The 24,232-nt window shown below is 42.6% G+C and overlaps 1 protein-coding gene across 1 annotated transcript in view; it reads right to left on the reverse strand.

The window, feature by feature from the left end:
• ncam3 (neural cell adhesion molecule 3) overlaps positions 1–8,802 on the reverse strand; it is a 32,046-nt gene extending 23,244 nt beyond the window's left edge. Inside the window, exons 1-4 of the mRNA XM_079503603.1 lie at positions 8,561–8,802; positions 2,125–2,193; positions 1,300–1,500; positions 577–723 (exon numbers count right to left, since the gene is read on the reverse strand). Coding sequence (XP_079359729.1) covers positions 577–723; positions 1,300–1,500; positions 2,125–2,193; positions 8,561–8,627 — 484 coding nt within the window. The 5' untranslated portion in view covers positions 8,628–8,802. The remainder of the gene's footprint in view (positions 1–576; positions 724–1,299; positions 1,501–2,124; positions 2,194–8,560) is intronic.
• Between the last annotated feature and the right edge of the window lie 15,430 nt (positions 8,803–24,232).

The following is a 24,232-nucleotide window of genomic DNA, read 5'->3' on the forward strand; positions in this document are numbered from 1 at the left end:
ACTGCACTTCTACACTGCCTTTCGGAACTCCTGAGTTCCTGCAGCATCGCAGGAGTGCATTAATGGCGGTAAAGAACACCCACTCGTGTAATATTAAAGTAATATTAAAATAAATAAGTAAAATGGTAAATGGTGCATTTATATAGCACCTTCATCCAAGGCGCTTTACATAGATGTGCATCAATTCACCCATTCACACACACATTCATACACCGATGGCGGCGGAAACCATGCAACCAGGCACCAACCAGCACATCAGGAGCAATTTGGGGTTCAGTGTCTTGCTCAAGGACACTTCGACACTAACTTCAAGCCACTGCCACCCCGTAAGTAAAATCACTGGCGTTTGGACCCCATAAGATTCTGTTTGTCAACTTCAAAGGCCATACAAAATATTACTGGGAAACATTCACCATTCCTCTTGCAGGAGTTATTGTGATGAACTGTGGAAACATGGTTTCCAGGAGAGATTGACACATTGAAACAACATAAGTCATGATGATTTCTCACAGCCAGCAAACGTACTGTATACCAATATTGAAAGACAAAATAACTTTTACTTATAACTAAACTTACTAAATATAACATGAGAGGGTATCTCCTTCTGGTCTCTGAACCAGTGGACCTCCACGGCCGGCTGGCCGGTCACCAGGCATGGCACCACTCCATCCTGACCCTGCAGGAACTCGTGGTAGGTCTGGGTGCTGCCGAACGACGGACCCTCTGGAGGGAAGGAAGAACACGGGCAACGCAGGGAGAGGTTAGTCACAAGATGACCATTAGTTGTCACACAAGTAAGTGCGATTAACGATTTATTTATGTGGTCTTTTTTGCATTGAACATTGGAATGTTACAATTTCTATTTCTATTGTATTTGTATTTGTATTTGTATTGTATTTCTATTTGTATTTCCTTTTAGGCTTCGTAATCACAAATTGCACAGGGCAGATATTATGACAAATAACTTAAACATAATAAAGAAATCGCAGACACATTTAATACATTTTCATATTTTTTTCTTTCCAAAGAATTTACCAAAATAGCAAAAATTAGTTAGCAAAAAAAAGTTATAAGCTTGTAGATATGCTATTTTAGATTTTAGATTTAGTTTTTTTAAATGTATACGGACATTTTTCATGGAAACGATTGACGATTATGCAGAAATTATCGTGATTATCGCATATAATTGCGATTAGGTGATTATTTTGTAATAATTGACAGGCCTATAAGTCACGTTGTGTATACGTGTGTATCGTGTCTCACACACACAGGCATAATATGATGTTAATCACTGCTCACCGGAAACGTACAACGCCATGGTCGCTTCATCCTTGTGGCCGCCGTCATACTCGCAGAGACACGTGTACTTGCCGGCGTCGGACATCTTGATCTTGGTGACGCGCAGCGTGGACGTGGTCTCGTCCACCTTGGTGACCATCAGCTCGTCAGTGTCCACGTCCTCCCGGTCCTTCTGCCACGTTATCTCCCCCTCCCCGGTCACTGCAGGACAGGGACGTTGCACACATAGACGTCAAAGGGGGCTTCAGCCCCCTGCCCTTTTACCCGTCTGTAAAACAACTGCCCTCTCCAGACCACGAATGCAGCATTTACTATGGTGAAAGAAACCCAAATGCCACTCCTTGCCATGCCATGCTGGAAGGCAGCATTTTTTTCCCCCGAAGTCTCCTGAACTTGAATGCAGCATTTTGCGCTGAAAGATGGAGTGCCACAATTTTTGTATTGTTAAAAATAAAAATAAAAACTACATTTTAACAAATACTGTACACTTTAAAAAAAAAACGTCTTCCTCCTTATATAACAATAAGACCGGATGCTCATGTTTTAGGGTGGAAAAAAATCATGGCACTCCATCTTTAAGTACTATTTTGAGGTATTTGTACTTTACTTGAGTATTTCCAATTTCCAGTACTTTTACTTCTACTCCACTACATCTCAGAGATTTTTGTATATCTGATCTAGAAGCTCTCTTGTGAGCTTGTAGATCTGCAACGCATTCAGGACAGATTAATCTGAACAATATAAATTATCTTAAAAAGAACATCATGACACAAAGCAATTATATGGCAATGATATGCTCCGATAGTGTTTTATAGTTATACTTGCCTTTACACAACAAAAGGGTTTCGTCTCCTACTGATACGTCTTGGTTACCAATTATATCCACTTTAGCATCTGGGAGAGGAGAGGAGAGGAGAGGAGAGGAGAGGAGAGGAGAGGAGAGGAGAGGAGAGGGGTGAACATAATTCCACTTATCCTGCATGTGTTGAAAATAATCATATATATATACATTTGAGCCGGTAACAAGTTGTGAGCGAACATTTCGTGCAGAGTTCAGTTCAGCAAGTCATAGACCGTGGCGCATGCTGAGCATGAGGAAGCGCCGCCTATGAGCACCGAAGTCTGACGTCAATATCGGTATAGAGGGCGCAAATCCACGGGTTCATGTACTTTTTATTTGCATTATAATAGGGGGATTTTAGATCGCCTCATATAATAACTGTGTTTGAAAAATAAACATGTCATCCCGGCCGTTTCACTCATATGGATATGAAGAATCAACTGACTGAGAGAAGACGGTATTGTTACTGCTACTGAATTAGTTAAATTTTCGCTAGATACGAACTGTATCATATATGAGTGACGATCGCAAACGATACAGAGACACCTCCATGACAATAACGCCGAGACAGCTTGTTTATTTTTGGACCACAACGCTTACATGAAACGATTTTAAGACGAGCCCATGTTATTCTCCATAGAGAAATTACTTCCGTGAACCAGGGGAATCGAGGGGATGAGCGAGTGACGTCAGGACTTCGGCGCTCTATATGCCCGGCCATGCTCCACGGCAGCGATACGTCACCGGCCCTACCGGTGTGTTTTCAACACAGCTCCGTGGTTTCCCTGTCCGTGATGCGATGGGCCCAGAATATATTATACACGGAGCAGCAAGCGGACATACAACGTTCACAGAGAAAAACACGGAACATGGAAGCCAGCACGGAAAACACACGGTCAGTCAGTATGGACAGAGATAATAATAATAATAATGGATTGCATTTTTATAGCGCTTTTCCAAGTGCTCAAAGCGCTTTACAATGGTTCATTCATTCATACATTGGGAGGTGAAGCGGCGAACAGTCGACGCCAGTGTCCTCACTTCCCACATTCACACACCAATGGTGGCGAGCTCACACCGATCGACTCATTGGAGGCAATGTAGGGTTCAGTGTCTTGCCCAAGGACACTTCGACATGTAGACAGGAGGAGCCGGGATTCGAACCGCCGACCCAGGGATCATTGGACGACCTGCTCTACCTCCTGAGCCACAGCCGCCCATATAAGTGATAAGAGATAAAGTGTGCGACTCAGATTCATGTTGTGAGATGTGACCCGCTGGGAAATCTTTTATATCCAATCCAATCCAAATTGGACACATTTTTAGACAAATACAAGACTAATCTGTGTTAAACTTTGACTTGTTTAAACTCTTGTTTAAACATTTTGGGCAGAGAGACAGACTAACTGACCGACCGTCAGGACTGGACAGACTTTCATTAGCTGCGTGGTTGAAGCAAAGAATTGAAAAAATGCCTCAGCACTTACCATTTTAAAATGCTAGCACATATTTACAAACCACGTCAACGGCTTGAACATTGTAACCTGCAATAGTCATCATCATAACACAATGAACAACCGTGTGTTTGCAGAAAACAACCTTCAATAGACCTACATGATAAGTAGCTCTGGCAGACTGGCAGTGCCAATACAGCCATCAGAACAGTGTACCAACATGGACTGTGTTTACAAGCATGCACACCTAGTACAGTATACCTATACACACTATCGTATAGTGATTATGGCAATATCTGGCTACTGAAATGGTCATGTACACTTAAAAATAAATTCTATATAGAGCGTCGCAGTCCCGCCCCCGACGAGCAGCCCGGAAGACCAGTTCATTTTTTCCCCAAGTATTTATTTAAAGACCTGTAAGCCTCGGACAAAGCCAACTCGGATCATGACAACACATGACAACAAACACCATTTTTTGGGCCGAACAAATAATTAGAAAGAAGAAAAAAGAGGGCAGGGTACTATAGAACACCTTTTTGTTGTTTTTCTTTTTTCTAGTTATTTGTAAGGCCCCAAAAAATTGTGTTTATTGTCATGAGTTGTCACCATCCGAGTTGGCTTTGTCCGAGACTAATATATATAGTATTAAATAATTACTTTATGAAATTCTCTTCCGGGCCACTTGTCGTCATGAAAGGAGGCGAGACGGCGACGCTCTATTAACACCTTGATGGCCCGGACTATTTAATCCATTAATAAAATGTGCCCATCATTTATAGGGCCCGGACCACTTTTACCGGGGCACCGGAAGTTGTTGTGAATGTCTGTGTAGCAGCTAACAATATAGCCACACCACTCTAGAGTCGAACGGCAACAACGTGAGGTAAGAATAAATCTATCGCGACTTAGCGACTGGACAGCGGAGCGCCGTCTAACACAGGATCTTTTTTCAGAATTAGACGGGATTATTTAGATCGCGAGTTATGAACGTTTTAAGATTTTCGTTTTCGTCAGCTAAACAGGCAGGGACGTGTCACTGTTGTGCAACACCGAGGATTGGGCAACAAGCGCGCCTAGGCTGTGGAGCGATGCGATCGGTTTTGATATCATTAATCTCCGCCCCGATTATCAATCTCCGTCTGGGGCACTTGACCTTGAACTTGACGGTGATCTCCGTCTGGGGCCTCTAAACTGCAATGTTTTCCTCAAAAATGTTTTGGCATAGGGTTAGGGCCCGGGGTTATTTGATTTCCCTAATCACACTAACAGCAAATTAATACCATGAAGTGATTATTCCTACAGTAATCGGTATCAGTGTACAATAGTGTAATAAATAAGGTGTACACACATAGGCTCTCTCGCCCTGTGTCCTGCACTTGTTACAACTTTGCGGGCCAGATCAAAGTCAATAAAACAACATTTAAATGGCCTGGGATGTGGCTCAGCGGTCCAGGCACCTTGGCCGGTAGCCCAAGCCTGGCAGCGTGCCGCGGGCTCGACTCCCGATCCCGACGGCCTGTACTGCATGTCACTCCCCCATCTCTCTCCCCCATTTCCTGTCAGCCTACTGTCTGTCCCTCTATACAAAATATATAAAATAAAGGCGAAAGCCGCAAAAAAAAACCCAACAACATTTAAATTATTCAGTCCCCCTTACAGCAGTCTTTTGTCAATGAATGCCTTCACATACAGTACTGTACTGTACAGTAATGTGTCTGGTGTGAACTGAATTGAGCTACTGGCAACAAAACATAGTCTCCTGCCTCAGTCACTATAGCTATAGGATAACATTTTTGATTCTAAGCTTAAAATAATTGATATAAATCTTTTTTGTAAATCTCTATGGGAAAAATGAATGGCCAATTTTTGAGTGGCACCAGGAAACCACGCCCACCGCTATGCCATATAGTTGCTTAAAGGACAACTTTAGTTTTTTTCAACCAAGGTTCATGTTTTAGGTTGTTATGAGAGAAAGTAAAATTTCTTTTAGTTTGCTGCTTTCTTCGTTTTAGGGATTTTAGCTGTTTTTGACAGGGGGGCGGGGGCATTCGAGCATGGGGCTAAATATGTATTTCTTTACAAAATGTTATAGCGATTATTTTTTAAATTCTTTACTATAGTCCCAATAAATTACATCTGGCCACAAAAGATCACAGGATCTATACTGAATGTGAAGGTAGCCTACTACCCCCTAGTACTGGGGGATAAAGCACTGTGTCATAGGCTCAATATGCCAGTTTGACACATTCAATATATCCTGTGATCTTCTGTGGCCAGATGTAATTTCCTGAGGTCTAGTAGGACTATAGTAAAGAATAAAAAAATAAATCGCTTTAACATTTTGTAAAGAAATACATATTTAGCCCCATGCTCGAATGCCCCCGTCCCCCTGTAAAAAACTGCGGAAATCCCTAAAACGAAAGAAAGCAGCAAATGAAAAAGATATATACACTCACCTTTTACTTTCTCTCATAACAACCTAAAACATGAACCTTGGTTGAAAAAAACTAAAGTTGTCCTTTAACAAGTTTAACAAATAATGTCGTGGATGATTCCTCCCACGGACCCCTCCCATCCCCTCTATGAGTCACAGAGTCATTCATTCCTCCTCAGTCGGCACACATGCAGCACATTATACAGTGACTCGGACGTCCTTTGAGCCAGTATAGCCTTCAGGCTCCACATCAACCAAGCTCGACTCCCACACGAGAGATTAATTAAGACGTCTGCGCTGTCTCCTCTGCCCTCGAGGGATTACCGATTTCTGCTTTGACTTTGGCAATCTCTCTCATGTTATTTTGGGATTACCGATTCCATCTTTGACTCTGTAGCACTGACTTGCATGATGGACTACTAGGATGTCTCCACTACAGAACCGGTCCGTGACAGATGCTTGTCAAAGATTTACTGTTGACATGACTTACTTATTCTAATCTCCGTGTTGAGCAGAAACTTCATACAATAAATTTTCTTTTCTTTTCTGTTCTCACCATGTCGAGCTGGCGTGGTGAGAACCCAAACCCAAGCATGACAGCCAGGCAAGGTAGTGCTTAAAACCCCGTTATTGGGTGTTTTAATAGAGGAGATGTGAGGTGAACAAGATTCAAGAACATCTCCAACTAAAACATGTGACACAAGACAACAAGGACTTACTGGGTACCATATTGATATATAAAGAAGATTGATATACAAAGAAGAAGGGGTGAATACAAATGAGATACAGCTGCAGGGGGCAACAAGACAACTATAGACCAGGGAACAAAATGCATAGATACAAGACCTATATACACAACAATCAATGAGATAGCTACAGTAGGTGACTTTGACACTATTTGATCCATTTCAACACAGTTTTGTTTCCCCTGACAAGCAACTGTTTCGGACGTACAGACAGTACAAGGTTCACACAGTGTCTCTGCTGAAATAATTATTAATATATTCATTGTTTATTGACTGCCGTACAGACTGTGTACACCTATGCTCCTAAAGCTGCATATATGCCTGCCCCCCAAAACCAACACCTTGAGATGAATACCATTTTGAATCGTAGACCTATATTGCACTTTCAGCAAATTCCTTTCTTTCTTTTTTTTAAACCAATGTTGTCTGCTCTCCCTCTCTACTTTTGAATGGCTTTACCTATGTTTTAATGTGTAATGTTGTTTTTACATGTGACAACAAGCACCATGAGTTGCAGAGAACGGTATTTTGTTACCTTGTGTATTATGGAATAACAATAAAACTGTTTCTGAAGCCTGTTGACACTGTACTACAGTATCTATTAATATATCCATTGGAAATGGACATAGATATATTCATTCATTCATTCATTCATTCATTCATTCACTGTAATGATAACTTTGTCATTCAGAGACCACGTGCAGTTGTCCTGTGTCCATTTCCTAATCTTCATTTCATCTTTCTTTGACTCATGCTATGAATAATTTCCCCAGAGGGATCAATAAAGGTTTATCTTTATACCAAAAACTGTCATTTCAAAATGGAAGTGAGTTTGAGCTTGAGCTAAAATTTGATCAGTAGGTCAGGTGCGAGTACACAGATCCCTTATGACCATATGTAGGTCGCAAGGAATCGTGTTTTGCGACACTTTGTCAGCTTGTAAATCTGTTATTTTGCTATCAAACAGTTGTTTTTCCACAGCAATAAAACGTGATGTTTTGCTTCTCATCGCTACTGGAGGAATCACATGGAGTTTAGTTTATACTTCACTGTTCCACACTACTATAACATAATAACTATTTGTATGCTATACTAGTACTACTAAGTATGTTTTCATATACATGTCGAGTTGCTCACAGAGTAGGCTACACAAATGAAAGCCCAAACCACACCAAAGGGTCGGGTCGGGACAAAACAAATTTTAAGGTAAACCACACCAATGAGTTGCATTGGTGTGGTTTACCTTAAAAAACGTTTTGTTTCCGATCCGACCCTTTGGTGTGGCTGACATAACATAACCAATGGTAAATACAAAATGAACTAATAGAAGACAAATAACAGGAACTTCATTGATAGCACTGACATATACAGTATATTACATTGATACAACTGTAACGTACACACCAAAACACAAACTCTAGTGGCCATTTAACCCATCAAAATCTAGTGTCATTTTACATTTGAGCTAAAAAAGCGTTATTTTATATTTTGGCTATTCAAAAATAGCAGATATACAAGCTCATAGTGCTGCACGGATGAGCTTGCAGTTCATGCTGTTTTTGATGCCCCTGGGAGGTCCCTGGAACAAAATACAATATATAATGTAAAAAAAATAATAGAGGTCAGCGAGCAAATACATATAATTTTGGTGGTCCTCGACATGAGAAAGTCTGAGAACGGACCACTGACACATCAACGTATGTTTTTCCATTAAACTGTATTTAGAAGACATGTGTAGAATGGCCTCATGCAGGTCTCAATGGGTTCAATGAATTAGACTCACCTGTCACACGCGCCACCAGCAGCAGCAGCAACGCTGTCGTTCTCAGGATGAAAGCTGATTGGTCCATTCTCTTTACCCGCCTGCCGGCTGTTTGAGCTCAGTAGGTGATTTCAGTCTCCGAAAAACTGATTGAAGTATAATCCTGTTTGTGTGAAATGGAACAAAGTAAACCCAGGTCTAAAACCCCTGAAGTGATGTGTCACTTACACACACACGCCCACACACACTCACACACACACACACACACGCCCACACATGCACACACTCAACACACCTGCTATTGCTGAGCCAACGCTTGTATAACTGTGCCACACAGCTGCATGGCCAGGGGTTATATACTGTAGAGAGAGAGAGAGAGAGAGAGAGAGAGAGAGATACAGAGAGAGAGAGTCGAGAGAGAGAGAGAGAGAGAGAGAGAGAGAGAGAGAGAGACAGACAGACAGAGAGAGAGAGAGAGAGAGATACAGAGAGAGAGAGTCGAGAGAGAGAGAGAGAGAGAGAGAGACAGACAGACAGAGAGAGAGTAGACAGACAGAGACAGACGATGGTCACTTCACAATCTTGCCTGAGCATCTCTCTCCCTCTGCCAACACCCCCAAGACGTGCACACACGCACACATGCACACACGCACACACACACACACACACACACACACACACACACACACACAGTCAGATCAGACATCATACGTACATCTTGCTACTGTATTCTGTTCATTCATGAATCATGACAGCTGATAGAAACGTACCTCTTTTTTCCATTTCTGTCTCTCTTTAGTTCCTCTCTCTCTCTCTGTCTCCATCCCTCTCGTACAGTGGATGTGCAGGACTCTGTAGTCCTAGAGCAGTGGCTCTCAAAAGGGGCACCCCGGGGACCCCCAGGGGTCTTTCAGGGGGCTGCAAGGGGTCCCCAATAAAATATGTTAAAATAGCATCAGTTAAACCACTCTAATCTCTAATACAGTGTTTACAGTACATTGGTTATTTAAAAACCAGTACAGTACAACAAGATCACAACAATATTCAATATCTTGTATTGACTTTATGCAGACCGCGGGCATCTTGAGATGAGAGTTTGGAAGCACTCGCTTTCGTCAAAGCAGCGTCCTGGGTAAGGGTTAGCCTCCTGCATTATGTGCAAATTCAGAACAGGTGGTATGCAGGGCCATTGAGTGATATCTAACGAGCGCTTCCAAACTCCAGCACTTAGAAAAATAATCACCAGGCAAGGAATACGGTACAGTTATTTAGTAACAAGCCGTAATGTGTTCCTAAGAAATTACTTCTAATGAAGCATAATTGTAGTATAGGCCTATAGTATAATGACATGACGATGGTAGAAGTCGGGACCTGATGTATAAATTACGGTACAGTTATTTAGTAACAAGCCGTAATGTGACACATGAAGCATAATAGTAGTAGGCCTATAGTAGAAATAAGAACACATTAGTTTGAATTAAACCCTTAGGCTATAGGATAGTGGAAAAGTAAGCTACAGTAGGATAGAAATAATAACATTATAATTCATTTTATTTAATTTTATATTAATTAATTCATTAATCCATTAATAAATAACAATCTAATAATTCTTATTAGGGTTTGTTATCTGATTTCTTCTTAGACCCTAATGTACACATATTATTTCTAATTATGAACAGATTATTTGTAATAATAACGGCTTATTAGGTCATAATTTATGTACCGTAAATTGGGCTGCGACCGGAATTTCTTGACAGAAAGTAGCTCATAACATGTCTACTATGGTGGATTTTTATGAAACAAACACTTTGCAGATAGAAAGAGGATAATTCAAGCGTTTCATACAGCTGCAATGTTGGTGAGTTTGACGTTGTTTAATACAATCAGATACGACTTTTCTGGATGTATCCGTCAACGGGAAATTGCAGCTAGTTACCACCCTGCCATTAACTTAATGGCAAGATGGCCGCAGTCTGCATATGTTTTAGTCGACTAAATATCATAAGATTTTAGTCGACTAAATCTACAGTTGATTTAGTCGAACAAAATGTATTTTGGTGGGCCTTGATGCCGTCGTAACGACGGCAACGACTACAAGCCCACAACGTCTGCAAGTGGGAGCAAAATGATGTCACTGCACCAAACGGAAAACACATCCAAATCAAATGAGAGAAGTGTTCGTTCTAGAAGGAACCGCCGGTGTGTGCCCGCCCTCGTTAATGGCCCTCGTTAACATCACACATTGCGAGCACGCTCCATGCTAACGAGCCATAATGAGCCCTGCTGATAAGCGAGCCGATAGGTGGCCTCCACGGGTCGGAACGGCGGCGTGGAGCCACTGATAGGCCATCAGGGCCGAGGTGGGAGGGGCGAGCTGGCTGTTGGCCAATGGGAGTAACAGGACCCACAGGAGTGAGGCGAGGCCGGCACAGGGCGCGGAGGAGATGAAAAAATGTGTGACGCGAGCCGTGTGTGTGTGTGTGCGTGTGCGTGTGCGTGTGCGTGTGTGTGTGTGTGTGTGTGAGAGACAGGGAGGGGGGTAAAGGTTTGGCTTACGGTAATATCTGCTATTTGTTTGTTTGAGGCCTTTTACTGAGCATGTTATTGAAACTGTTAACGCCTTAACAAAAAGTTTGCAAACGTTATTTCGGTCGATTATTTCTCCCCTTCAATCATACCAAGTGGTGTTGTGTTTCATATCGTTGGAAATCCTGATTAGTCAACTTTACAACGAGGTACAACTTGTGAATGTACGCATACCTTTAGTCTAAACAATACAAGAGCCTCCCATGAAACTGCATGTCTCACACGGAGACCACTGATGCAGTGTACTGTACGTGGTGTGTGTGTGTGTGTGTGTGTGTGTGTGTGTGTGTGTGTGTGTGTGTGTGTGTGTGTGCGTGTGTGTGTGTGTGTGTGTGAGAGAAACTTTGACGCTGGCAGTAAACAGTGCATCCAGGATGTTGAGCATCAAAGCGCTCGATCGGTTCCAGTCAGAGCCTGATGAGAGATGACTGGCTGATTACCCCAAAGCTTGTGTATGTATGGGCGTGCGTGTGCGTGCAAGTGCGAGTGCGAGTGTGTGTGTGTGTGTGTGTGTGTGTGTGTGTGTGTGTGTGTGTGTGTGTGTGGTACAGTACCAATGATCTGGATAACAACATTTTACCAGCCATTTAAACCAACTGGGAGACTTCTAACTTTGCCAGTAAATTCTACTACATGAGAGCTGGAGGGGAGGGAGAGGAGCCCGATTTGGCAAAGATAAAATGAAGCCCTTCATATAGTCCAACTCTAAATAGATGTATCAGTGTGTAATTTATGAGCAGAGAATAGTAGGATATTTTTAAAAAGTGAACACACAACATCAAACAAACAAAACAATGAAACAGCAAAGCACCAACGAGCGGGCCAGATGTATGGAGAACCGGGATGACTAGAAGTGACGATGGAGCTGGCTCGTCTGAGGACGACCAAATGCTTTACTGACGCAAGCAGCGTAACAGTGACAATTAATAAGAACACCTGGGCCACCAGGGGACTAAATATACAGGGTTACCGACCAACCATTAACCGGTAGCATACCTACACACTACACAGTATAGACGTACGGTTAGCGATATTTGTTTTGCAAGTCGGTTTAGTAGTCCACTAGACCAGCGAGGCAGCTGGCAGAATGGGGTTCTGTGTTTGTATTAGAAGGTGAAGTTCCGCCCGTGCAGGTGGCGCTTTCCTTGGCTACTAATAGTAGTAGCCGGCGGGGTAAAACGAGCGCACCCTTGGAAATGGTCGCCTGTGAATACAATATTAGCGTACGGCGACCATAACAACTAAATGAATATAATCACAAATAACTAAACAACAACAACCACAACTAACTAAACTAAACTGCTCCACATATATTATGTGCAATATACAAATACCACCAAAACAACAACATAAGCATTTTTCCTGTACTTTCAGCATAGCAAAGGGCACAACAGCAAACACAAACAGAACAAGCGTCCAGAATAGAATGATGTGGCGTGAGGACCAACAACTCAGGCAAAGCATGTAAGGTTCGCACACCTTCCCATAGTCTCTATCTATGGCACCGGCCAACAGTATAGGGCTGTCACAATTACACATTTAAATTGTCACACAAATAAACGATTTAATTGTGTGTTTTTTTGCATTGAACAATAAAACGTTACAATTTTGTATTTTCGAGGCACGCCAGTCTGAAAGTGGTTTAACAGCCATGCTAGCTAATGATATACTGTAGTTTCAGTGGACTCTGGTGTAGGTGCCGACGACAAAGAGAAGAGAAGAGAAGAGAAGAGAAGAGAAGAGAAGAGAAGAGAAGAGAAGAGAAGAGAAGAGAAGAGAAGAGAAGAGAAGAGAAGAGAAGAGAAGAGAAGAGAAGAGAAGGACAAAACATACAGGACAGGACAGAAAAGAGGGTAAAAAATGAGAAGAGAGAAGGAAGATGAGACCAGAGATCCTTCATAAAGTAGGAATTAACATAGACTAGATGCAGACTCCATCTTACTGATGAATAATGCTTTATCAAATACACACTGACTAAACAACTATAAGTGGTTCTTTGGTGTAAAAGGTGTGTAAAAAAAAATCTGGTTTCTTGGTTCATGGGATGGTTGTGGTGCTATACTGTACTGTACTAGCATGACATTTTTTTGTGATTTTACCTTGGTACTCTAGAGTATAGACGCTGTGTATACAAATACATCTACAAATCATTGACATCACACTTAACAAAACAAAAACATAAAATAACCTTTCCCATTGTTCACACAGCCTGGACAAGTACCGGACAGACACAGCTCTTCCTATAGGATTGACTATATCCTCAATATGCTGTTCCGGGACTCATCAAGGCCAGACATGCATCCATACATAAGAGTGGCTAAGAGAGCCTCACGTTACAAACAAATGACTGTCTGGCACTATGCCATCTAGGGACCTTTATAAGTAGAACCCTCATGGCATCATTGTTAGGCCACTATAAGCCTCTGCATGCTACCTTTTTCTTGTGTGTGCTCCCCAAGAAAGCTGGATATACATGGCAGTGCAGAATGCTTCAAAAAGCATGCTTTAAAAGTGCACACAGCATGACTTTGTGTGTGTTTTTGAGTGGTGCGGCCACTCCATTGTCCAGCAATGCGTGTCCCTGGGTCCCTGCCTGGGTCCCTGCATGGGTCTGTCCGAGCACGGAAATAGCGTCACGGTAACTCTGTCATTTCTCAACCGTTTTGGACGCGGGGCGGCTCGCCGGAACCGGCCCGGCACCCTGGGCGCGTTCCTGTGGGTCTGGAAGTTCCGGGGACCCCCGCGGGGGGGGGGGACCCCCACACGGAATTGCACCACTCAGTTCACACGGGTGTGATTTTCTTTTACATTGGACGACACAGCATGCCATTTTGTATGGTGATAAAGTAAAAAATAAAACCATGGTTTGTGTATTTTTTATTTCTCCATTTTATTCATTCATCCTAGCTCTGCAGGTCCATAGCCGCAATGCCGTTGCGGCTATGGACCAGAGCTAGCCTATGAAATGGTACACAATGCCTTTTGTGTTATGAAATGAGCTATATAAATAAACTTGCCGTGCCTATAATAGCACTGATGTTGTACTGTAGCCGGATCGACGTTTACACATACTCAGGGATATTGGCTAAACAGATTATTTATGGAATGCGTGCACACATGCACGCACGCACACACACGCGTGCATGCACTCGTGGAGTGTCTCGTCCACGGTCCATCCAGTGTTCCTCTCTTTGTCCGTCTGATCAGTAAACAAACAACTGAACAATAGACGCTTGCAGCGCCAAAACCACTACATTTGTTTACTGTAAAACACACACACACACACACACACACACACACACACACACACACACACACACACACACACACACACACACACACACACACACACACACACACACACACACACACACACACACACACACCGTAATGGAATACTCATTGTTGTACGAGGCTTGACTGACATCCTATCTGTAGGCTACATATCTCTGCTGTCGGGAAGAAACCACCTAACTCCAAAATGTTCCTTCTTCAGGATATGAAAAATAAATTAAGAAAACCTTATATTTTGAAAACAAAGCAATACTGCGTCATCAAAGTTTATATATTTATATATATTGTCAATGACTTGCATGAGAAGGAGATAGGTAGTTGCTTTAGCAGACAGTTTGAGGGTTCAATGGAGTTAAGAGGTTTTGTCCAATGCGTTTTTTACTACTTTCCATTGGTTCAATATTTTCGAAACACACACACACATACGTAAAGGGTGTTCAATGATTTATGGACAAAAAAAAATCTAAAACTTCAAATGGAGTTATGAGGTTTCCTCCTGACAGCATCGATTTATACTATTTGTGTAGTAGTGTGTATGTAAAGAGTGTTCAATAGCACTGATTTATGGACAAAGAAAAATCAAAAACCTCAAATGGAGTTATGAGGTTTCCTCCTGACAGCAACGATTTATACTACTGTGTAGTAGTGTGTAATGTGCCACTACTACTACTAATGGATTTATTTATAATGCACTTAACGTTGTGTAATTGAGGCCTAAGGCCTCACTCAGACCTTTACATCTAGCATACAACAATGTTGCATGGTAGATGTAAACAAAGGGTAAGTGTCATGGCCGCCCCAATGCATTTCCAATGGAAGTCACGGTTCGGCTTTCGGCTGTGTTTCGACTGCCCCCCTCCCCCTCATACAACAAACATGTTGTGTCAAACCATGTGACTCCCATTGGAAATGCATTGCGAGCTTGCATCAGTAAACAAGTCTCATGCATCAGCTATACAACAATCTGTTGTGACCGTGTGAGTGAAGCCATAGGCCTGACTCACACCTTCACAACAGATTGATGTATAGCTGTTATACACAGCCGAAAGCCGTACAACACAAATGTTGTGTCAAACCATGTGACTTCCATTGGAAATGCATTGGGGCAAGATGTAAACAAACCCTTTCTTTACATCTAGCATGCATCAATGTTGTATGCTAGATCGAAAGGTGTGAGTCAGGCCTAAGGGTTCTGTCAGCCTCACTGTGGCTATTTCAGCAGTCATGATGTCAGCACTGAGCTAGAGAAAGCTGCTGACTGGTCTCAGGACCTTTGACTAACCCCATCCACTGCGCCCGCCATCCTGCCAGCCACTAGACTGTCAACATGAAGCGAGAATAGCTCAAGACACAATAATAAATGATTGAGAAACAATAATAATGCACGGGGAAACAATATGAAGATACAAATGCTAGGGTACACATGCCGTCTATTATTTCGAGAGGACATGTTATATCCCGTTATGTGTACTCTGCACAAACCGGACTGTACTGTATAGCGCACACATACACAAATACCACACACAATAAACATGCATGATACAATCAATATAAATACAGTACATTAGTACAGGGCAGGCACACACTCTCACTCTCACAGGGCTCGGCTGATTGATATCTGCATGTGTCTGTACAAACTAGTCTGTAAACTCGAACATAGGCCATGTGATTCTCATGCACACACAGTGTGTGTGTGTGTGTGTGTGTGTGTGTGTGTGTGTGTGTGTGTGTGTGTGTGTGTGTGTGCGTGCATGCGTGTGTGCGTGCGTGGTGCCGTGCATGTGTGCATTTTTACAGCTAAACTTTTAACTGAAAAATGGGTATAGAAGTGTGTCGACTGGTCAGCCAAATGATATATCAGCATACAAGTCATATTACACTAACTGTATAGCTGTTCTTGAGGTAATTGTTTATACCCCAAAATCACAAAGGCTAATGTGTGTCCAAAAACGTAGTTGCACTACAATTCCTTGCAAGTGCTGGAGTTTGGAAGTGCTCGTTGACTATCACTCAACGGCCCATGCGTACCACCTGTTTTGAATGTGCACATAATGCAGGAGGCAGCAGGAGGTTGCTTTACTGATAACGAGCGCTTCCATACTCTGATACTTAGAAGATAATCATCTGCAAGGAATATCTTGACAGGAAGTAGCTCATAAAATGTCTACGGTGGATTTTTATTAAACAAAAACTTTACAGATTGAAAGAGGATAATTCAAGCTTTCCCTACAGCTGCAATGTTGGTGATTTTGACGGTGTTTAATATAATTAGAGAGGACTTTTCTGTTTGGATGAATGGGCTCTCTATGGGAAGTGTCACCTATATCACCTTGCTGGCAAGATGGCTGCGGTCTGAATATGGAGAATGGGAACCGGTTCAGTTATTTGTGGTTCTTATAGTCAATGAGCCAGAGCTTCAAAACGTTAATTATGAAAACCATATATTAAATTGTTTATAGGATCAATATAAGTAAATTAATACATGATAACCCTTCCACAGTAGTAGCTTTTTCACATTTTCTATTTAAAAATGTAAAATGTGTAATACAATGAATCATTGTCTTCGTGTAAGTAACCAAATGGGGAAGTTTCATGGTGATTTAATAATCTAATATAGGTATGGTTTTACACACTCAATTATTAACTCATAGTCCATGAGCTCTGGCTCATGGACTATAAGAACCAAACATAACTGAACCGGTTCCCATTGGGAACCAACCGGTGGAAAAAGGGTCTATGTGGTGTGGACTCTGTCATCCTAGAGTTACAACACTTTTTTTGTCTTGGTGTAGAGTAGACAGCCCTTAATTGTTACTCTATTCCACCTTCCTCCGTCCTCATAAGTCATAATATACTGCAAGACAGGAAATGCATACTGCTGACAGGAAATTATGAAGATTAGCTATTGCCACTACTATCCCTGAGGAGATAGATGGTTCTTGAGCTGAAAGCACTGCGTGGAATCCCTTGTTTGTGGGACAGGGCATATACCTCAGGTATATATTTCCGATAACGTACCTGAGTATGCAGCAGGTATTATCAGGTAAATGTACCATCCTGAGAGAGAATTTGTATTCACACTAGGGATGTGCCGATGAGACATTTTGGCCGATATCGATATCCGATATAATTAATTGCTGTTATGGCCGATAACCGATATTACCGATGTTGATATGATCTCATTCTGCATTGAAAAAATATAATAATTTTGTCCATTCTGAAAAATACTGCAGTGTCTGCACTGCAGGCTTAGGCAAGTCAGATTCAACTTAAATACCTTTATATTTAATATTGTGAGCCTGTAGATCTGTTCAAGCTGTTACTTTGGGCTTGTTTATCTGTAAAGACAGACCGATTAATCGGACCGATTAATTAATCGGTCTGATTGATTAATCAAACCGATGCCGATTAATCTAAAAACAACTCAAATCGGCCGATGTGTTTGCCGATTAATCTCCCATCACTAATTCACACCTCTTACATGCATGGGCAAGCAACCCCCCCCCCACCTCTCCTCCTGTCTGTCTCTTTGGTCTCTCATGCACACACTCTGAGCCCCCCACACCCTCTCATTTAATCCTCCCTACATTTTCACGATTTTTCAAAAATAGCAGACCTACAAGCTCGTAGCGCGCCACTCGGTGGCACGCTATGAACTTGTAGATCTGCTATTTTTCAATAGCTAAAGTATAACATAATGCTTAGTTAAAACACCAAAACGGGTTCCCGTCCAAAATGGGTTTTAAATGAGCTGAGACAACGGTGGAACAGGTATTCTCAGGTATATTCAGAAATGCCCTTAATGTAGTGGATGTATTCCGTGGCCGAATACTGACGCATTTCAGTGTTTTTACCCTGCATTGAAGCTTAATTTGTGAACTCCTGTGACCTAAAGGCCTTAACTGCCTCTATACACACGCGTGCAAAACCTCAATCTATTAGTGAAACCGCAACAACACACAGGAAATTATGATAGCTTCAACATAAAGGAAATCATTAGAGCTGTGTGTGTGTGTGTGTGTGTGTGTGTGTGTGTGTGTGTGTGTGTGTGTGTGTACATTGCCCACAGGGATGCCCACCCAGAATGTAAAGCATGGAGTGATGGAGTGTCTTCTGGCATGCATTGCCTGCGAGATTCAGGAAGTTAGTTCTAAAGAATGCGTAACATACAGACAGACAATCAGCGATTTCCAAATATTTCCGCCCTCAGCCTCTCCTATATGTTACACGCACATCATGTCAAGCTGCGGGTCTTATTTTTGTAATCTTTGATGGATTGCCTATATACGACAAACCTCACCATGATTTGTTCCAGTGATGTTCAACTGGTTTCAACTCTTCCTTCCAGGGCACAATTCTCAAAATGGACCATTTGGCTGAAAAGGGACTTCAGGTTCTTCCAGAAACGGTAAGAAACTATGGGTGCATATCTTTGGTCTGACATACTAACAGTCAGACACTACTTTGGTCTGACGTCCTACCCCAAAACCTAACCCTATAACGCACGTGGAACCATTGGTGAGTACCATATGGGCTCATGGGTCAACTCAATGGAGCAAGATCTTAAAGTGAGAAAGGCACTGCATGGAGGGCCCTGAACGGCATGGCCAGTGTATGGAACTCCAACCTCCCCCGTCAAACCAAGCTCAGCTTCTTCTATGCAACGGTAGAGTCTGTTCTCCTATACAGCAGTGAATGTTGCGTGCAGTACTTAGACAGTGTAGCACATGTTACCAACAAAGAATCTGTATGATGGAATGACAAAGGGTGAGCCAGAAAATAGCAGCCATGAGAATGAGACTAGCAGGACACTGCCAAAGACACCAAGAGAATGAGACTAGCAGGACACTGCCAAAGACACCAAGAGAATGAGACTAGCAGGACACTGCCAAAGACACCAAGAGAATGAGACTAGCAGGACACTGCCAAAGACACCAAGAGAATGAGACTAGCAGGACACTGCCAAAGACACCAAGAGAATGAGACTAGCAGGACACTGCCAAAGACACCAAGAGAATGAGACTAGCAGGACACTGCCAAAGACACCAAGAGAATGAGACTAGCAGGACACTGCCAAAGACACCAAGAGAATGAGACTAGCAGGACACTGCCAAAGATACCAAGATAATGAGACTAGCAGGACACTGCCAAAGACACCAAGAGCTGCCAGCCAGCAAGTTAGTGCTGTGCAGGGACACGGGCATCGGTCACGAGGACATCCCACATTAACATACACGATGTTGATGTACTCAAGAAAGACGCAGGATCGCAAAGCACCAACAAACTGGCCAGATGTATGGACGACCTAGAGAAACCTCTCTCTCTCTCTCTCTCTCTCTCTCTCTCTCTCTCACACACGCACGCATGCACGCACGCACGCGGTGGCTCATCAGATGGTGTGCATAATGCGGCGCAAGTGGACATGATCATTGTTACTAAAATAGTGATAAACTCAACTATACTACTACACAATACAGACCCTAGCTTCCTTTCTCCCGCTGCTTCCTCTATTGTCTAGTATGTGAAAGTAACAATGATAGAGCCGGTGGCTATATTTACCCTGCAGAACGTACTGTACATGGAGAAGAGCAGGCCTGCGCGCTCGTCACACCCTCCGTATACAATGACCATTGTTGTCACATAAACAGCTAATAAACAAACAGCGTAGGTGCAGCGTGCCGTGTGTGTGTGTGTGTGTGTGTGTGTGTGTAATTGGCTTGGCTACAACGTGAACAGCATCTATTCTGGTCTAAATCCAGCCGTTAGCCTCTAGCCATGCACGAGCCGGTAGTTCTGTCCTGTGCATCCAGGTTTCAGTATCTGATAAATAAAAGGGAGTGACCCTGGATATTTCCTGCCTCTGTGTTTATCATCCTGGAGACTCTCGTTTTTTGTGCCACACAGGAAAGTTGGGAACACATGATGCTTCAGGTGACGGAAGGAGCCTGTCTGTCTGTCTGTCTGTCTGTCTGTCTGTCTGTCTGTCTGTCTGTCTGTCTGTCTGTCCCTGCTTGCTTGCTTGCTTCTCTGTTATAACCCTGGCAGCCTATTTAGGTTCAAAGAAATACAAAAAACTAGAGATGAACGAACATTTTTCACCGATATTTTCACCGAATTGAATAATAATGTGACCGTCAGTAGCTTTGTACTCGCAGAGCAGCCAGTCTTGCCTGTCTCTGTCATCAGCCGTTGTGAGCTTAACGTCCACTTTCACCAGCAAAACAGAAATGAAAAATTTAAATTTTCAGTTTAATATAAATTTCATATATTAGTGAATATCGGCCGATATGACCCTGCAAATAATCAGAGAGCGAATATCGGTCATAATTTCGATATCATGCATCTCTACAAAAATACTAAACTGCACGCTTAGGGGGAGCAGTGTTGCAGCATTGAACAATTGTCCATAAGTGTCTGTCTACCATATATGTCGGTGTGTTTAATGTGTCTTCAGGGCTCAGAGTTGGACATATCAATCTGAACAGCCATTCTGTCTGTGAACCTCATTCATTCCTCGGCTCTTAGAAAATGCATCCTTTAGTTCATTGAACACTTCATTGAAAATGAATTCAGAAGGACAACAAAGACAACAAGGACCGAAGGCCTGTTCAACACACAAGGCCCGGGTCAAGTTAGCCGAAGGTGCTGAAGGTACACTACTTAGTTGTGACACGAAAGGAGCAGGCCTTAATTGTGACAGGAATGTTGCAGAGCAACGCAGACTCAAATCCCCCAGATCTGCTGGGGAAAATCCCAGTGTGAGAACGTATTTGAGAAGGGCTTCTCACACCCCTGAGGAATTAATGTCATTCCCTCAGCCCTTTGAGCAAAGCACTTAACCTCCAATGGCTCACCAAGACTGTGATCGTATGACTCAATTTGTCAAAACAAAACAAGCACTTAAGCCCTACATACTGTAAGTTGTACGACAAATAAGCAAAAAATTGCCGATATACAAGCTCACAATGCACGGTTAAGAAAACCCGCTGCAGCCCCTACAGTGGGTTTAGGTGCACTAAAGGTTGATTCAGTGGTAAAATAATATGTCTGCTTACTAAAACTTCACCTGATGAAGGCCGCTCACGGCCGAAAAACATTGTGTTTTAACTAAATAAACACTGTTGGAGCAAAGACTGTATGTGCGGACTTCTCCTTCTCTCATGTGTGTATCCCTTTTGTCCAGCACCAGCAAGGAACTGCAAGCCACCTGCCTTTTAAACTGCTTACTAAAAATGGGCTTCATTAATTAGAAGTTATTATTAAATACTATAGGCTGAGTAGGCCAAGTCCGTCACTCAGTGAGTCCGTCATCAATCTGTCATGCGAGGCCTCTCTGCGTGATTCCCTCACAGAGTGGCCCATTGTTGCACTTACATCGCTGGGAGACCAAAATACAATCAACAGACAATAGTAGGAAGACACAATGGAAGGCTGGCCTGCAATCAGCTAGTGTGGAACACAAACACAACTTTGCATATATATATATGTGCGCGTACTGATGAAGTGCTATTTGTGAATGTCAGGCTGGACGGACATACAGACAGACAGACAGACAGACAGACAGACAGACAGACAGACAGACAGACAGACAGACAGACAGACAGCATGATCAGCTCTCTTTAGGAATGCAGTCGAGGAATGTTTACTAAACATGTGTATATCACACACATTTTTCGGATTTTTAGACCCGCAAACAATATCATTTAAAATGGTTTGTATAGCACGCTGGTTGTTTCCCATCATTCAGAGCTAACTTCCTGTGGAATCGTTTGAAGACTCGGAGGACATACAGTATCCCTCTGAGCAACGCAGAGACACACATACTGTACACCCAGGGTCACGCAGAGAGTGTTAGAGGGGCAGGGGCTGAAATCTCGTAAGAGGGCATTTTTGGACAAAAATAGCGAAAATAGCAGATCTACAAGCTCACAACGCGCCGCGCTGCGACGCGTTGAGAGCTTGTAGATCGACTATTTGCGGGGCGCAACCCAGCACTCTTTATCTAGCGGAGACGCGGTGTGTACGACATGAATTGAGAAACAAATCCGTTCAGCGCAAAATGCTGCGTTCATGTTAAGGAGATTTCCGGAAAAAAGGCAATTCTCCTGAATGCCGCCTTCCGGTATACAGTATATGGCATGGAAAGGAGTGGCATTTGCATCTCTTTCATATAGTAAATGCTGCATTCGTGCTCTGGAAAGGGCAGTTGTTTTACAGACGGGTAAAAGGGCAGGGGCTGAAGCCCCCTTTGATGTCTATGTGTCCCTGCATACACCGTCACGCAACACACAACATGCTGATGACCCTACAGGGGAGTTCATCCATGGACCTAATCTGTATAGCCTACCAGTCGACTATGATAAAAAGAAGTCTACATATTATTGTATAGCATAGACATTTACAACCTGCAGTACAGAAATAAATACATACACACAATTATTTAGGCCTATACATGAGAATAATCTAAACATTGATTAATGTCTTCACATATAGCCAACGTTTCTTTTCTTTTTGTATTTCCCCCCCAGTAATTAAAATGTGTTAGATCTTTTCCAGTAAACCTTTATTAATTTAGTAAACAACACCATGCTCATACACAAATCTAAATGTTAAACATATAATCATAACATTAGATTGCAGGAGTATGTGACAGTTTGACTTAACAAATTATGTGACAGGTGTAAGATTTGCAGTATAGCTTTATTATTTCTTATCTCATTATCTGGATAAATTCTCAGAAGCCTCTAATATAGGGAACATAGGGAACGTGAGTAGGTGTGGATCGATGGGGGGGTACGTGGTTTGGAACCGAGGACGAGAGAGACAGACAGGATGCTCGTTCCTTCAGCCTATAGAGTCCCGCCCCCTCGAGAGACCCGGAAAATAATTCCCCGTTCATTTTCCTCATAGACTTTTCAGAAAGTATTTATTTAAAGACGTTTACGCCGCAGACAAAGCCAACTCTTGTCGTGACAAATCATGACAATAAACACAATGTTTTGGGCCAAACAAAGAATTAGAAAGTAGAAAAAAACGGCAGGTTACAACACTTTTTTTGTTGTTTTTCTTCTTTGTAATTATTTGTTTGGTCCAAAATATTGTGTTTGTTGTCATGATTTGTCACGACTCGAGTTGGCTTCGTACGACGCTTAAAAGGTCTTTACATAAATACTTTTTGAAAGGTCTATGGGAAAAATGCATTGAGATTCATTTCCTGCACCTGGCGTCGTCATGGAAGGGGGCGGGACTACGACGCTCTATAGACACCACATCTTACAGGTCAGCCTAAGGCCGGACGGGACACCATGATCAGGATGGACACACGGTGTTTGGAGACAACCCTAGTGCCGGTCAGCATGTCTGGACTCTGGATGTGGACACTCTGGCTCGGCCGGAGGTCGATGACCAGCTGGCTGCCGGCGTCGTAGGTCCGACCACCGTACGTCACCTTGCCGGTTAGGAAGATCTGCATTTGGTTGTTGTTCTCGTTCCCGTTCGTAACGGTGAACGATTTGGTTGGCGTAGAGATGGCCGTGCGCCACTCCGTCACCGTGGTCACTGGAAGAAAAAAGACACAAATAAAATAAACATGTACAAACATGTATGACATGTACAATATAGCGTTTGAAAGTGTAATTATGTATTTTGCCGCTTGGCCGCAGTTCCCACTTGAAAAAGAGACGCAGTCTCAATGTGTTCTTACTGGTTAAATAAAGGTTAAATAAAATAAAATAAAAAACAAATTAAAGTTGCCCAAGAAAGCAGGAACAAAACCTGTCAAAACATATTCAAAACATATATCTTGCTATTTTG

The sequence above is a fragment of the Electrona antarctica genome (genome assembly GCF_951216825.1).
Source record: "Electrona antarctica genome assembly, chromosome: 6".
NCBI lineage: Eukaryota > Metazoa > Chordata > Actinopteri > Myctophiformes > Myctophidae > Electrona > Electrona antarctica.